The sequence below is a fragment of the Syngnathus acus genome, chromosome 6, assembly GCF_901709675.1.
Source record: "Syngnathus acus chromosome 6, fSynAcu1.2, whole genome shotgun sequence".
Lineage (NCBI taxonomy): Eukaryota > Metazoa > Chordata > Actinopteri > Syngnathiformes > Syngnathidae > Syngnathus > Syngnathus acus.
The window spans coordinates 13,193,934-13,210,689 of record NC_051092.1 but is presented as its reverse complement, the minus strand read 5'-3'; the positions used below and the strand labels follow the sequence as shown (position 1 = coordinate 13,210,689).

Genomic DNA, 16,756 nt, shown 5'->3' with positions numbered 1-16,756 from the left:
ACAATTTACAGTTTCCACCCACACATAATACCAACTGTGTTATTTAGTGTGCCACATGGCAGGGTGTGTGCTTTTTTCTTTGTCACCCACTTTATGTCTACATGTCTGTTTTAAAAAAATGAAGACTGGCTTTTCATAAAAAATGCAAACAACTTGTCTGCTGCCTTCCGTCCAGGCTTTGTTCTATTTAACAATATAGCCCGCAGTGGTAAGAGAGTTCCTTGAAGAGTTCAACTCGGGCCCTTGGGTCCCATCCCCTTGGACAGTCGCTCCAGCATCTTGGAGCTCTGGACCGAATCCAAATTTAGCAGCTCCTTCTAGCCTGGCGCCGAGCACACAACGTCGCATTGTCAGCCTCTCACGCTCGGGCATTAAGTGGCCGCCCAGTCTCTGTGGGTTCACACGCTTGTGCCGGTAGAAGCGTGTCAGTGCATAGCAGCAATTCATTCAGGTTGCTTCCAAAGCACTCGTTTCTTTCTGCGTGAGTGGACACCCAAGACCCATTAAGTACCATTACTGTGGCTATTTTCTGTTACCTGAACTGCATGCTCAGGGAATACATTGTGTGGACAAAAGTATTGAGACACCTCAGTTACATACAAAGCCTTGGAAAAGTATTCAGATCTCCTTGAACGTTTTGCCAACTTTCAACCACAAGCCTTTTATTGATTTTTGATTTTGAGGTATGTCTCTACCATCTTTGCACATTTTTTTTTTTTGTTCATGACCGTTGGTGTTTTTATGATAATTATAAACCGATTTTACGCTCTCAACAATGTTCTCCTGGTTGTGTGACAAACAGGAGCGTCCACACAGCGCCATGGAGCATCAATTGTGCGCGCTAGAGAGCAGTCGGCCCAGGATGAGCGTGGAGGAGCAGCTGGAGAGGATTCGCCGCCACCAGCAGGGTGCCCTCAAGGAAAAGAAAAAGGGTGTCCGCATTCGGGGGAACGCCGAGGAGAACGCTCTGTCTCGCAGCAATTCATTCACAAAAGACAACCATTCACGTAATGTCCAGGTGCAGTACAGAAACGGACGCTTTTACGTCAGCCAATCAATCCGGGACCCTTTCATACTGTAGGTTCTCTTCTAAACATTTCACAGTCTCAAATGAGGCGGAGAGATGACGTCATGAGCACAGACATTTTGGAACTAGAAGCTTCACTCAGGCAGCAGGAGGTAGTCAGGGAGCAGGAGACGCCCGCTGAGGAAATCGCACGTCTCAAAGAAGCCTCAAACTCTGAGCGCTTTAATGTGGTTCGGCAAGTAAGGCTCAATCCCTTTTTTTTACTTTTTAACCTTTACAGCAAACTGCTTGGAAATTATTAACCGACGCATGAACATCTGTCACTCTCGCTAGTTGTCTGTGCCGGACAAAGTGCTGATACCTGAACGCTACGTGGAGTCGGACCCGGAGGAGGCACTTAGTCCAGAGCAGGAAGCTGACAAACAACGGAAAGTTGACCGCATCAAAGCTCTCATAGCCAAAAACAGGTAAACATGGAATTCATCACTGGAGACGTCTGCTGTAACTTTTTGACCTTCTGTTCGTTTGAATAAAATTCCTTGCTTTCGTTATTGTCGCACATTGATGTCCCCTAGCATGCAGAATCCGATGCCTACCATAGCATTGAGCCCAGTGGAGGCTGAAGAGGAGATTACCATCCAAGAGAAAGAGAAGATGATTAATATCTCTTACGAACTAGCAGCAGAGGCCTCCAAACGTAGCAAGCTGGTTGCAGGTAGGCTGTAAACACAAGATGACCTCAGGAGGAGGGCGTTCAATTATAAGTGGAGATTAGTTGGCATGTGACCATCTTCATATTTTTCATTTTTATCATTAACCCCACTCCATTGCGGCTTCCGAATACCGTGAACTTAAAAGAAAAGATCAAACTAATGTTTGATGAAGAGACCAGAAAGACATTTAATTTCTCTATCATTTCCCATCCTGCTTTTTGTGCCTACAAAAAGTGGCGACTGCAGGTTCAGTTGGGCATGATTATTGATGTATATAGTGAGACGATAAATCTGTTTGGAAAATATGTTTAATCCAAACACAAGTACACTGTTGTGCAATATTTTTTTTATCATCCATCGCTCCGCCATGGAAGGGGGTTTTATCAGGTTGTTTGGCACATAGTCCAAAACTAATAACTCGCCATACACATATATATGTACACCTGCTAAACCTTGTATCAATCAACAAAGTTAATAAAAAAATATATTATTGAGGCTGAAGTTAAAAAAAAAAGTATTGCATCATGATACATTGCCCCTAGAGGTAAAACCAAATCAAAACAAAAACATCTCTGAGTAGTATTAAATGAAAAACTAGATATTTATAACTAGTTTTTATGCAGGTGGTACCTAAATTTGTGGCTGGTGTGTACTGCATATAACATTTCAATACAATGTTAGGGGGTATCCCTTAAGTAGACAAATCTAGTTCTGGATATTTTCTGTATCCAAACAATTTTTCCATTTGATTATGCTGTGAACTAGATATTGGCTTGACTTGAATGAGCACTTCAGCCCCGCACGACTCGTGGCTTCTTTCACAGCTGCCCACTAGAAAGCGTCTCACTCATTAAAGACTAAAAGAGGCGTTTTCCGTCCCTGAAGTTTTCCGAGCCGCGGTCTGACCCAGGGCTGCGATTAGTGCTGGAAGCAGTAAATAAAAGGGATCTCTGAGATGGACACACACATTGACACACACAAGTGGTAAAAGAAGCCCAATCGGTATGGCTGAAGTGTTCATGGCCATTTAGTCTCAAGCATGTTGTGTCCTTTTTTTGGGGTGTGCTGTGGTCTTGAACATATTGCTGTGTTTTGTTGCAGTGAAAAGTCCGCCGCCATCTTCCCCAACCCTCCCACCATCTCCTAACACGCCGCCTCAGCTCGCTGACGGCTCTCACTTCATGTGTGTGTAGTAGCACCAGTAAGGGCCTTCATCACCTGTTGTCTTTTTTTCACACTCATTACACTCGTGTGTGTCCTCGCTGTTGTTCTTAGCCTTAGTCACGTATTGTCTGTTTGAAGTAACCGGGAAATTTTGAAATTCTCCCGCATCAAGTTTGATTGACGCTTTTCTTTTTCTCCTTAGCACAAGCTCTGGCCTCAGTCAAAACATACACATGAAGGAAATAACAGTGGACACGGCCACGTGCTTCTCTGAAATCTGACTCGTGTGTGCGTGAGTGTGTAAATGTGTGATCACTGTGACATCTGAAGCACTCCAAGTGGCTACCACCACCAATAACATTTAATTTCTTTTGGGACTACCACACTGCTTTTATGTTGTTCTTAACCTTGAAAAGTTTTTACCCTTTTTTTAAATTATTTATAGTTTAATAGGTATTCTTTAAAGTGTTGGTTATTATTTAAGCTATTTACTGTGGAAAAGGTTTTTGCTTCTTGAGGTGAGCATATAAACAACAATGTAGAGAAGCCTCATTTTGGTACTGCAGACTAATACAATACATTTTTTTCAAAAGTTTTAATTCTTCGAAATGACATCCGTCAGTCTGTGTTAAAATACTGACAACTGTTTTATGAATGTTACGTTTTAAGTCTTTCTAGACTTCTTGTTTCTTTGTGATTGCTGAGTTATATTTAAACAGATGAAAAACAAAATCTGCAGTTGGTTGGATTTTATGACTTTTTGTAAGCCTAGTATTAAAAGAAGATATTAGCACATGTAAAAAAAAAAAAAGAAGCAATAATTAACTCCAAAGTTTGTGGATGCAGGTTGCATATTTCTCACTTGTACAAAGTGTAATTAAGAGGCTTACTATGTATAGAATCTTGCTGCATGCAGCAGGATGGGAGCATGTATCAAACACGTGGTTACAGATGAGATTTAATTTACAAATGTTCATATGCCATCTGTTTTATATCATATGAAATAAATGTTCTGTTCTTAAAAAAAAGCTTTGCTGTTCTACTTTTTCTTTTCTCACATGATTAATGAGATTAAGCACATGATCCAGCTGTGGAGTCAATATCAGGCCTGCAGGAATGTCAGATGTGGAAAATATGTTTTCATAGATCCATTTTCTATCACATTTGGGTTCATTCACTACTCTGAGCTTCAACACCCAGTTTACAAATAGTGAAATGGCGCCCTCGTGTGGTCTCGGTCTACCAACAAGGTGGTTCTTCATTTAACGTGCCGTATGACAGAACTGTTCTGAATCCCTCGCATTAAAAAAAAAGTTTTTGCAACAACTCTCATCTGCCATAATGCCCAAATGACTATTTATGCAATCAATAAATATCCAAGACAAAATCTGTATTTAAGTGTTTAACTTTAAGAATGTACAGCAAGGTTGTCAAACTCATTTTTGTTGCGGGCCACATTGGAGTTATGGTTTCCCACGTGGGGTCATTAATGACTTAAATAAAAACGAATGGGTGGATATTATCGCATACACGCAACAGAAAAATTCAATAATTTTCGAATTTATTTTGAAATTAGGATTATAACAAAAAATGTTGCAATATCTCGCTATTAAAAGGAAAGACAATTTAGAGTGTTGGTATTCTAACAAGAAACATTGAATTGACACATAATTTTGCTTTTGCGGGCCACGAAAAATGATGCGGCGTGCCGGATCTGGCCCCCGGGACTTAAGTTTGATAGCAATGAGGTACAGCGTGTTAAAAAATCCAACGATCTCATACACTACTGGAAGCAGTGTCATCAAGACAAATGTAACAATTTAAGTTATAAATGTAGGTCAGTGCTTGTTGACAACTCCAGAGGAATTAAATCAGAAAGACAGTAACACATGGTGCGTTTAAATACCAAGAGCATGTGGCCGCACTGTCCAATCACAAAGCAGCTTGTGCAACGTCCCGCCCACTTCCACCGACGGTCCAATTTTGACACGGAGAGTGCTTCGCGTGTTGAGCTGCCACGGAAATGGCGGCTTCTGCCTCCGAGGTAACTCCTGCAGCGATTGCCGACATTTGCGCTCTTGGCGAGGATGAAACTCAAACCGATGAGGACGGCAAAACCGAAGCAAAATCAGTGCAACAAGCCAGCTGCAGGGAGACGAAAATGGAGGAGCTGAAGGCGGAGGCCGGCGAGGTAGCAGAGCAGGCCGCTAGCGAGGCGCCGCTGATTGACGATCCAGAAGCGGTCAACCCGGAGACCACACCCGCTCTTAGAAATACGGAGCTTCCATCCGAGGAGATGCCATCAGAGCCGCCGCAGGACTTTGCGGATGACAATGGCGATCGCGTCGGATGTGTCACGGGGAAAGATGCTAAAGGGGAGTCCGGGGAAGAGAGCCGGTGTTCCGGCATAGAGGAGGGCGATAAGAAACCGACTTGCGAGGATGGCGATAAACTGAGCGGCGGAGACGCGGCGCTGGGTGACAAGAGGCGGCCGAGCGTGGAGATGTCCTCCTCTGACGGTGAACCGCTGAGCCGCATGGACTCCGAAGACAGGTAAGAAAGTTTGGGTTGCGCTGTCACTTGTCCCCGGGGACGCAACAGGGCGAATAAAAATAAACAAACAAAAGTGGAACCCCGCATTCTCGCGTTGTGCACCGGCGGATTCACCTATTCGCACTCCCACTACTTTCTTTTAAACAATATATTGGTGCATAAAAAGAAGAAATATTTTCCACACTCAAAATGGGTTGTATGGCAAAAGATGCCACCAAAGGGGGGCAAAGCTCTGTTTGTTCAAGTGATGATTTCAATTCACTTTAAATTATTTCAATGGCAGCAAGATGCCACTAGATGGTACCAAAGCAGTACCGTTGTTGCTACTGTAACCGATGAAGTCCATCATTTAAAAATAAAAAATAAAACTAGATATTTTAAATCCATATTGTACAGCACAAATGATTCTTAAATTAACCAAATTGTCACCAGAAGTGGACACACAGGTTAATTGTGTAGGTTCTGCTCTCTCGCAATCGAGCATTTAATTGTTCTTATCAGTATGTCACTGATAGTCAAAATCAGGATGCATAATATTTTTTGCAAGAACTTTTCACTCCTGCTCTCTCCTTCAGCATTAGCAGCACACTGATGGAGATGGAGAGCACAGTGTCAAGTGGGCGCTCCACTCCGGCTATGATGAACGGACAGAGCAGTGCCAGCTCCTCTACTGTTAAGACCGTGGCCTACTCCTGTTGCTGGGACCTTTGCCTTCAGTACTTCAACTCCAGCCCTGATCTTGCCGAACATATTAGGGGCGTCCATGTGGACGGACAACGAGGAGGGGTCAGTATATTCGTACGAAACCATCTTGCTTATTGGGCTTGTTGTTTTACGGATTTCAACTGCTCAACCTCCAAATGGTGTATATTTCTGAAAAGAATCATTGGCGTTCATTCGTGCTCTCCTACAAACCTGTTTTGAAGTATTTCATCCACAATGACACACTTTTAAAATGTTTCTCTTTTGTTCACCTTGCTCTTTAGGTGTTTGTGTGTCTATGGAAAGGTTGCAAGGTGTACAACACTCCTTCCACTAGTCAGAGTTGGCTTCAGAGACACATGCTGACCCACAGCGGTGATAAGCCCTTCAAGGTAAAACCTGTCAGCGTCATCCTTCAAGTAGAATGATTCAACACATACAATATTGTCACCATAGTTAAGCTCCAGCTTGTATTTAGAAGTGTTTCATTTCTCTCAGTGCGTCGTTGGTGGCTGCACCGCAAGTTTCGCCTCTCAGGGGGGGCTGGCTCGCCACGTCCCCAGCCACTTCAGCCAGCAAAGCTCTTCCAAAATGTCTAGCCAGGCAAAACTCAAGGAGGAGTCGCCGTCCAAGGCTGGCCTCAAGAGGAAGAAGCTCAAGAATAAACGCAGGTGCTCCCTACGTACGTAAACTAAGAGGCACGCTGACGCTACCCAATAGACACATGCACAGAAGCAACTCATTGAGGTTCTTATTTAACCTAAAAAAAAAAAAAAACACGTCTGACTTTGAATGATAATCTGATGTTTTTTGTCTGCCTCCACTGTCCCGCTACCGTACCAGCGAGGCCCCATGATTTCTTTGACGCTCAAACCATGGACGCCATCCGTCACCGAGCCGTCTGTCTCAACCTCTCCACTCATATTGAAAGTGTGGGCAACGGCCACAGTGTGGTCTTTAGCAGCTCGGTGAGTCTCTCTGCTTTCCCGTTGTTGTTTAGACAACCTTGTGTATCTATTTAAAAAAGAATTAAAACGTGTTTGAATATATTCCTTCCCCCATGTTTACAAATGACTATGTATTCAAACAAGTTCATTGCGAGCTGTTTCGAAACTGTCATCATAAACCGAGAACTTCCTGCACGTACAGGATTTGGGCAAACCAGTCCTGGTGTAATTGGTTAAACTCATCAAGTGAACGACTTACATTTAGAATACTGTATGTTTAGTGACTAAAACTTTTAACATGACTGCCAGTGCTGAAGTAACAAATCCTGCCTCATATGAACAATACATTATACAGTAAACATTTTATAATAAGAAAACTATTTAACCAGTTATTTAGCTTACTTATAATTTTTAGCAATTTATTCTTCGTTCAAGAATTCACATCAGTCTGTCCAATGAGTTTTTATGTTGCGAATCTTTCTATACTCGAATCTTGTATTTTACTTTTGGTCACCAGGGGGCGTAGTAGTTTCATTTTTGGAGAAGCCACCACTGCATTGTGCTGCTCTTTTTTTTTTTTTTTTCGTCTGTGCACTTTAAGTGAACCTCTTTTTGCCTCAAGGCTTGGGGCTGTTTTTCTTTGAATCCGACTTCACAGCAAAGACAATTGAATCATGCTTGTGTGTAGGGTGCCTGTGTCATTCTAAAAATGAGTGATATATAATATTAATCAGCCGTTCGAAGGCTCACCAAGAAAACACATTTTCAACCACCAGTTCATTCAAAAAGCTTTTACAAAAAGCTTGTAACTGCTTGATAATGAGTTTTGACTCCAATAGTGCATTTTGATTGTGCTGTACCAATATAGCTCGCTACGAGTAGCTAACCTTGCAGAAAAAATTAGTGTGTGTTCCTTAGATGTAAAAAGCATGTTTATCTTCCAAGAGAAAAATGGCAACAATTGTCTGAGGTCTTTTTGATCTCACACTCCACTAATGCATTTTATGGAGCTTGAGAGATGAAGTCGAAAATAAGAAAAGATTATGTTTCTTTTCTCCTTTCATTTGTTGGTCCGTGTGGCAAATGCACCAATTCACATGCATGGAGCAACTGTTTTTACTGCAATATGCATGCGTGTCATTATTAGGGAGAACCCAATGGGGAGGATCATTATGATGAGCGCTAATTGAGCTTTTCAATTGTCGCCTTTCATAGATCGGATATGCATAAAGCACACGTGTGTCCACCACAAGCATTTAAAGAGATCAGTTTTCAGGCCATATCGAGAGACATGAAAAGATATACTGGGAAATGGAAAAGCTGAAGCTTGGGAAGAGCTGGAGAGAAATCCGAGCGATTTTGGTTACAAGGTTGGAAGGAGGACACTTGTGTAGTGGGAGACTAAAGGGGATGAGGTGAACGTCCGGGTCAGGGAATCGGAAGGAGATCAAACCAGATGAATGCATGTTTTCCAGCCCTCCAGCCCTGGAGATTTGTGGGCAAGAAGGACTGCCCCGGCGGACTTCTCTAGGCCAGAGACTGTGGGGTGGGATTGGGGTTCTGTGGTGTTTGGCCAGAGAACCTGCTGACACGCCAGAGCAAGTCAGCCATGTTTATGATAGGATATTTTTGTTATTGCACCCATCTGCGTCATTCAGTGCTTGACCCGCTGTCAGGAGGCAGGCACCCTATTAGAACCGGGCTCACCCCCCCCCCCCCCCCCTCCATCCGCTGCCTGATCATGGACTAACTTCTGGTTTTTGTAAATTAAAGCAGCTGTCAATTTAACAAGTCCTTCCTTTGACCTAAAAAATGTCTCATCCATTGTTAGGATTTAGTTTTTCTGGATATATATGTATATTTATTTATAAATTCAAAATACCGTGCAACCACTACAATCTGTTGCCGAACACTGCCCGTCTTTTATTATGTTTGGATTAAAATATTTGTGCCATTATCACCAAACGTTCAGTGTACAGACAGTCAAATATTTCCAAAGTACAGGATACTCATTCTTTCATTCTTTTTCACCCTGCCACCTTGTTCCAGAAACCTGAAATAAATTCCTACTTGGGTGTCAGTTTTGCCCAGCTAAATATTTTTGCGTAATGTACACCTCAACTGTATGTATGAAAAGTATCCTGTCAAAAAAACAAAATACGTTCTGGAGAGAAAACTGGCAAGTTAAGAGATACTCTTCTTGTCTAGAAAGTCTTGGTCTGACTTTTTTTTTTTTTTTTTTAGGTGGTGCAGTGTCCTCCATCTTCCCCTCAAATTAGTTTCCATCCCTCCCATAGTCAGTCTCAGGGGTAACCAAAATAATTTCAGATATTCATGTGCGTAAGAGAACTTTTTCTCTGTGAGCTCATTCGCCATCCTAAAAATAGACATTCCTCACTTAAAAGAGCCAATTGACGTAAGAGGTTCTATCGGTGGCTATTTTTGAGGCTGCTGGTTATTTTTCCAGTTCTCTCGCTTCCTATCAACAACATTTTTGTGAATTCCAGGTCAGTTTTACTGTAAACTGACACAGCATGATAGGCGGAATGTTATGCAGTAAGTAACGGCCATTGAGCCTGACAAACACTTTTTTTTTTTGGTCACAACTCTATTTTTACATGTGGAAGGTTGAGAATTACGGGCAGTCATGGTGCAATTGGTTTGGGGGCAGAGTTAAAGCAGGTAAATCGTGCTTGACTCGGCGTCTTCCTGTCTGAACAAAAGTCAACCAAAATATTAAGCCATAAATGTGACACGTGTCTTAATTGCAGACAGAGTCGGCTAATTGAATTTTGTGACATTTTTATTGCTGTAGAGATGATGTCTACAAATAAAAAATGAAAAAAATAATAATAAAAATACAATGAGTTTGGTTCCAGAAGATAATAAGCTAAGCCCCCCCCCCCCTTTTTTTTCCTGCTCTTGAACAAAATGTCTTTGTTGTAATCAAGGCATGTCCTGTTTGGTTGCAATGTGGAACTGACATAAAAATATTACAAGAAATCAATCATTTCTTGTTCAAATTTTTTTTTTTTTTATCAGGGGAATGTTTTCCCACCTGTTCCTTGTCTGCTGAACGGTAACAGAGGACAGTTTTCGTTGAAAATAGAAATCCAACTTCACTTGGGCATGCATTATTAAGCGGCCTTACGTTGCAGCTCGTGGTTAATGATCAAGCTTCTGTATCAGTGGGCGAGATGTTTGAATTATGAAGGCTCATTATTCCTGGGAGGGGAACATGTCTTTGAAGCCGTTTCTCGACGCACAAGAAAGAATGATTCCATCGTGCTTGTTGGATCGTATCTTGCTTTGAATTTTTCGCGTTATCTGTTGGTTCAACTGTTGGCTGCTGCTGTTTTTTTTCTCAGCATTTTTCATTAACGTTGCAGATAATGATGATGACCTTGATTGTTTTGCAAATAGCTTTAACAAAACAATTAATTGTACAGGCAGTACCCTAATATTTTTTTCATGTCAATTTATTGCTGTGTAGGTGCTAGCCAAAAGGAAGGAGGGCTCAGGAAAAGTCAAAGTTCTCTTACACTGGACACCCGAGGACATGTGAGTAAAACATCTTCCATTGGCCGATAATTAGAAAATTGGAAAACAAAATGCCGATTATCAGAATGCGTATCGTTGGGTGGAATTTGTATCCTTCCAAATTTCATCTCTTTCTCCCTTATCCCAAAAACATGGACATCAGGTTGCAGCTCAGCGTAGGGCAACCTTGATGCTTGCTCATTAACCAAGTAAAGAAGGCCGAGCAAGGTTAGCGCCACGCTTATGAACGGTGCTCGTCTCATTCTTAGTGAGAATCCGGCCATGTCTATTTTTATTGTTGCTTGAGGGAAACGTCCAACACTGCACTCCCATTAAGCCTCTGAAGATGATCAGAGAGCAAAGAGATGTGAGCTGGAGGAAAAGTGCGGAATCAAGCAGTAAAGGGAGATGAGGAACAGAGAAAGGGAAAAGGGAGCGGGGTGAGTACTATGGGAACAAGGACAATAATGGCAGGGAGCCTCCGAGACTGGATGATGCATCATCAAGTCATTGAGAGCTTCTGCTTAATATTCTGCAGCCAAACTTCTAATTCTTCATCCAGCGATGCTCCTCCTTTAGCTACCTCCAACATGTGGTAGATGGAAGTGAGAGCCATGTCAGTATTCTCTCAATTTTAGAAGGGAAAGTAAGATTCAATAGTTTCATAAGTTAAGAGTTGTACGAACTAGCAACCAAAGATTTTTTTTTTTTTATAATTCTTTTAACAGCAGTGCAACTTTTGGACAGGAAAAAAAAACATTAGTCATACAGAATCAAATGTGATTCCAGTGAACATTCATTTTAAAAGTGTACTATCAGGTCAACCTCAGTGTGTTTCAGCGATTTTGTTTTTTTTTTAATGAGGAGGTGATCTTTTTGACTTGGATGTGAAGTTCTACTATGTGCCTGACCTTGAGATGTTTTGCCAAGATTTTAGTGCACGCCACCGAAGAATATCCAATTTCTTTGCATTCAGCAGCATATTGTTTGCTTTGGCCGCATGCATTGACTCTGGATAAAATCCTTCTATAGTACAAGCAATAGTTGCGCAGCAATTGCTTGACTGTAAGCAAATATTTTAGTTCAAGTCTTAAAAATGTGCCCTTTTTTTGTTTATTTGTTTTTATTGATCAAACTTGTGGTACCATTTATGTTTTTTTTGTTATGTCAATCGTAAAACAGTCTGAAATAATAATTGCTGAAAATTCCTAAAATAGTTCCAAACATCTGATATTAGATATCAATATCAAGCAAAAATGACTGACAAATGATTATTTCATGTGAAATTACATTACTTTTATTTGGCTGCATCAAAATGTGCTCCCTCTATTGTGGCCTGCCATCCTCCCCTATTTAAAATGACATTTGAATCTCGCAGTCATTCTGCTGAGTCCCATATAAAGCCTCTTAATATGCTAGCAATTGAATATACGCTGCTGCTTTGTGTTGAACTTATTGCTTCTGTCATCTCGCCGACCATCTCCATTTGGCAGCAGCAATCAATCCGCATTGTAAGTATGGGCTTCTCCCGAGCTGGCATAACCAAGACAAATATCATTCTCCGGAAAAGAAAACACATCTATTTGATTTCACTTGCTATGCTTGACTGAATAATCGGAGTCTCTCAACGAGTTTGCGTGTGCATACTGTATGTGTGCAGCGGATTGGCTGACTGTTTGCTTCGGTCGTGCCACGGCACTGTCACTATGACATGTGACGCACGTGAGCGTTTTGTGAGTTAAAAGTTTGCTTTATACGTGGACACTAACTCAGGACCAAGCCAAACGACCTGGAGGAGGATGGCAAATAATTTGTGCAATACAGGAAATGCACTAGATTTATATTTAAGTCCTTTTCCTGACTTTACATATATCTATTTTTTTTTTTTTTGCATTCTTCCTCCGCAGCCCGAATGCCCTTCATGTGAACTACCTTCACGCCATCTCACTAAACTGACTGCTTAAGCATGTGAATAAGCGATTTGGGCCGGCTGGCTCCCTGCTTTGCTTCGTGTGCGTGTCCGTTTGTCTGTCTCAGGGGGCTCCAGTGATGACGCACATAGTGACGAGGGGAATGCTGGGGGCGGAGACGGGGGAGAGCTAGGAGGGAGGGGGAGGCACAGCCGACTCGCTAAACTCTTTGTTTCCGTCTTGTGCAAGCTGACTTGCCACGCCAAAACTCGCACACTCCCTTCCTTTTAAGGGGAGCGTGCTGACGTGGGTACAGTAAGATGCAGCTGAGCACTGCAACGCATCATGTGCGTGAGATTGTCATCCTCTCCCACCAGATATGAAAGAGTTTATTCCGCGCCTTATTCCTACTTTTGATAGTTTTGTGTTCACATAGGTCAAAGTCTAGTCCAAGTATTCCCATGCAGAGAAAGGTGATGGCGTCCTCCGGATTAAAAAGGCCGCTTTGTCCGTTTCACTCCATCACTACTGCCCCTCTCCATCCCTTCTTTTGTTTACCTTCTTTTTGGCCTAACCGTGTGTTCTCTGGATGTGTTCCCTAACAGCCTGCCTGACGTGTGGGTGAATGAAACGGAGCGATCTCAGCTGAAGACCAAAGTGGTGCACTTATCCCAGTTGCCGCAGGAAAGCGCCATGCTGCTAGACCCAAACATATACAGGTGGGAATCCGCGTGTGCCACTTAGTGTCATGGTTGTACATGCTGATACCTGGAGACCAGCGCCATCCTTAGCCCACCAACAAACATGATTTCCTTGTAATAACACGGCTTCATGACATGAGAAGGGTTTCCATACATGTATTTTGGAGTTAATTATGCATTCAGAACCACTAGGGGGCACCAGTTCCTGTTATCAGCAACTGCTTTAGTTTCTCAACCATCGTCCATAGCACAACTTTCTGAAGGCTGTAACTATCTATCCAATTATATATGATTGCTTTTTCTGCAGCTCTGCAAAACCCTCAACAAGGTGAGAAACAGGTTTTTAAAAAAAAATGACAAAGAAGCTAAAAGTGATTTCTCAAAGGGGAACAATCCACCTAAAATATTCAGAATGACTAAAGGATGCATCGGAAGCAGTCACAAAGGGGTGGACCTGAATATGTAGCAGCTTCAGTCACTTCTACTGGACTTCGGTTTCACGGTTCATTACAATTGTCACGCCTCAGTAAGATTATTTCAAGGTTGTTCAAGTGCATTACATCCACAAACAAATTGGGTTGTTGATGTGTCTGAAAGAAAACGTGTCGGTGAGATCATCAGTGAAGTAGATGGTTTCCATTTTGTTCAATCCGTAAATGTGTGCAGGGGTGCCATTAGAGGCCACATTTGATTTCTCACTGTGGGAATGTTTAGTTATGAAGTAAACTAATAACCTAACAAAATGCAAACACAATACTGTATAAAGTGATTCTTATGCAATCCCATTCACCTTGTGTACTTTGTCTTTAAACACAATTCTTTCCATGTCTTTCCAGAGCACTTCCACAGAAGCGACTAAAGCAGTGGTAAGTTTTACCCACTTGTATAATTCCTATCATCTAATCAGTCAATCATCCTCATGGTTTGCTCATAAAATGTTTGACATATCGTATCACAAAATCATTTCAAAATGTATTTTAAAACCAGTTATTCAAAACAATGACCAAATCAACCTGACCCCGGATACTCCCTCATATTCCTAAATTCCCCCGCCCCTGTATATTTTGAAATATATTTTTTTTTTTTTGTGTGAAGAATTTGGAGGGTTTCAAAATGCATTTAATGGTGACCAACCTACTTAAAAATATTTCTTTTTTTAAAGTCAATCAGACTCATCCATTGGAGCATGTATTTATATTAATATATTTACATATTATTATTATTATTTATACCAATTTGTTGATTTGCCCCACATACTAATATTTACTATTAGTGGTCATTCGTGGACTTAATATGCCAAAAGATTCTTCTTAAAAAGTCTTTAGGAAAGCTAAACAACCTTAATAATACATTTTATATTGATTAGCAGTTCAGCACTGAATGCACAAATTCATGTCAAAATTGTCAATACGCTACATTGTGTATACTAAATCAAGGCATCTACCAAGGTAGCTCATGTTTTATGTCTCATATAATTGTAATCACTCATCCCTCACTAAAAACATCTCTCACAATTCACTTAGCCTGTAAGGAGTCATCACTTTTTATTTCTTGGTCTTAGCGGTGATTTCTAATTGGGATGGGACGCTCGTCATCGCCCTTCTCTGGAATGGGACGTGGAACAATACGAACAATTTGTCTTCATCAAGAACGCAGAAGAAAGTTTCTTCTTTTTTGCCCTCTAAAAAAGAAAATCTCAAAATACAGTCTGCCCTCATAGCCAATGTTGTAACAACTGTTTAATGTTTTGTGTAAATTATGTATGCAAATTTGTAACTTATATTTTTATAACGTAAACAAAAGGATCATGGTTGTGAATTAGTGTGAGCGATGGCACCGTATTTACTGTGATAAGCTATTTTAAACGTCAGCACTAGGGACACTTGAAGTGTTTATATCGTCTTGAGCAGTATTACCATTTAACTCCATTTTTTTGACCGACTATACTAACCCGGCGGAATGATACATACATATATACCTTTTGTAAGCAATAACTGGATGCCCAACATTATCAATAAGACTCGATAAGATCCGGCACGCCAAATTGCACCTCACTTCTTTCACTTCCCCCTTTTGCAGTTTATACTGTATTGTATAGTATATAAATATCTTACTTCTAACATATCACCTGTTTCAAAACTCAATTCCATCTGAACTGCTTGTTTTCTACTGTCTGTTGTCCTGTTTCGGTGGAGTATTGTGTTTTTAATAAAACTAGAGCCATGACAAGAGTTGACAAATATGGCTTGTATTTATCGATGAGGGTGTGGAAGTGCCAGAGAGAAGCAATGCTTCTGGTTTGCATTGTTTGTGAGTCAACTCGGTCAGCAGGCAGAACTTTGTCGGACTTGGGTGAAAACTGAGTTCAGGCGGAGGTCTGCTGCTCTTTACTAGCTTCTCGCATATGGACTTCATTTCACTTAAGCACTAATGGAGTTGATAATGACACATTCGAGTGTTTGGTTTAAGGTGGGTGGAGTGAAGCGCTCGCATGTAATTTTATGTCTTTTTTTGTAAATGAACAGAATGTGTGCGTGCGTGTATTGATAATGTACAATACAGTATAGAAAATCATAAATGGCTACAAATATTGTTTTCAATCTGTCACAATTCTCAATGATGAGTTGATATTTTACTATTTAAAACAAATATATAAAAAAAAAAAAACTAAACACAAACCAAAACAAAATGATATTTTCACAAATAAAAAAAAAAATGCTCCTGTCATTAATCTTAATCAAAAGCTACAATACAGCTTATTTGTGTGCATCTCTTTCAGGAGATTCCTTTTTTTTTTTTTTTAATAGCATGACATTTTTAGATCATCTATAATTATCTACGTCACACGTGTGCTACACCCAATTTACATTTGCATCCATTTGCAGGTTTGTAAAGCTGTGAGTGGCACCATTCACAATTTCAGCTAATTAATTACCATCTGTGTGTGACAAAGTACTATTCTGATTTGCATAAAGGTTTGTTACGCGTTCTTGCTCGTGATCATGCATAATTTTACTGGTAATAAATCTCCTAATTTAGTGCTCTATACCGCCGTTGTGAGATATTCTGCATCTGTGCTGAAAATCTCTGTTCCCTGCAGTCCTTAAAAGGTTGAATTTTCTCTGTGTGTGGGTGTGTTTATTTGTTTATTTACTTATGTATTTATTTATGTATGTATTTATTTATTTATTTTTCATTTTAAATCAGTCTACTATGTCTAGATGAAGAGAATTACTTTTTGCAAATGAAACAAAACCACATTGTTTCTGAAACTTTGCCATACTTGAACTGGAGTCACCAAAATGATCACGAGAAAGCTTTGAGACGATCAATTGTCATTCTGCTTCCAAATCCTGATCACCATGATTGACGGGGCGCTCTCTTTTCTTCCAACGAGAAACACTTCCAACCTGATTAAGGAAGGATTTGACTGGTGGACTCCCTGTTAAAGCCTAAACTCTCTGGAGGGTACATTGCACTACCACAAGATGAAAGGATG

The 16,756-nt window shown here is 40.9% G+C and overlaps 2 protein-coding genes across 17 annotated transcripts in view; both read left to right on the top strand.

The window, feature by feature from the left end:
- The window catches only part of LOC119124143 (pleckstrin homology domain-containing family A member 5-like), a 50,643-nt gene extending 46,711 nt beyond the window's left edge, over positions 1-3,932 (top strand). For 14 of the 16 annotated variants that reach the window (XM_037253809.1, XM_037253804.1, XM_037253797.1 and 11 more), the window contains 6 exons: positions 803-1,018; positions 1,105-1,266; positions 1,361-1,494; positions 1,603-1,742; positions 2,842-2,923; positions 3,107-3,932. In XM_037253809.1, coding sequence (XP_037109704.1) covers positions 803-1,018; positions 1,105-1,266; positions 1,361-1,494; positions 1,603-1,742; positions 2,842-2,923; positions 3,107-3,185 — 813 coding nt within the window. In that variant the 3' untranslated portion in view covers positions 3,186-3,932. Of the gene's footprint in view, positions 1-802; positions 1,019-1,104; positions 1,267-1,360; positions 1,495-1,602; positions 1,743-2,841; positions 2,942-3,106 lie in introns of all 16 variants that reach the window. The other 2 variants (XM_037253795.1, XM_037253799.1) reach the window with 2 other exon arrangements.
- Positions 3,933-4,862: 930 nt separating this feature from the next.
- LOC119124674 (zinc finger protein AEBP2-like) lies at positions 4,863-16,377 on the top strand. The gene is made up of 9 exons (XM_037254864.1): positions 4,863-5,457; positions 6,033-6,243; positions 6,444-6,551; positions 6,658-6,841; positions 7,003-7,127; positions 10,600-10,667; positions 13,162-13,275; positions 14,094-14,123; positions 14,819-16,377. The coding sequence occupies exons 1-9, from the start codon at positions 4,928-4,930 to the stop codon at positions 14,829-14,831; spliced, it is 1,383 nt and encodes a 460-aa protein (XP_037110759.1). The 5' UTR covers positions 4,863-4,927; the 3' UTR covers positions 14,832-16,377.
- The last annotated feature ends 379 nt before the right edge of the window (positions 16,378-16,756 follow it).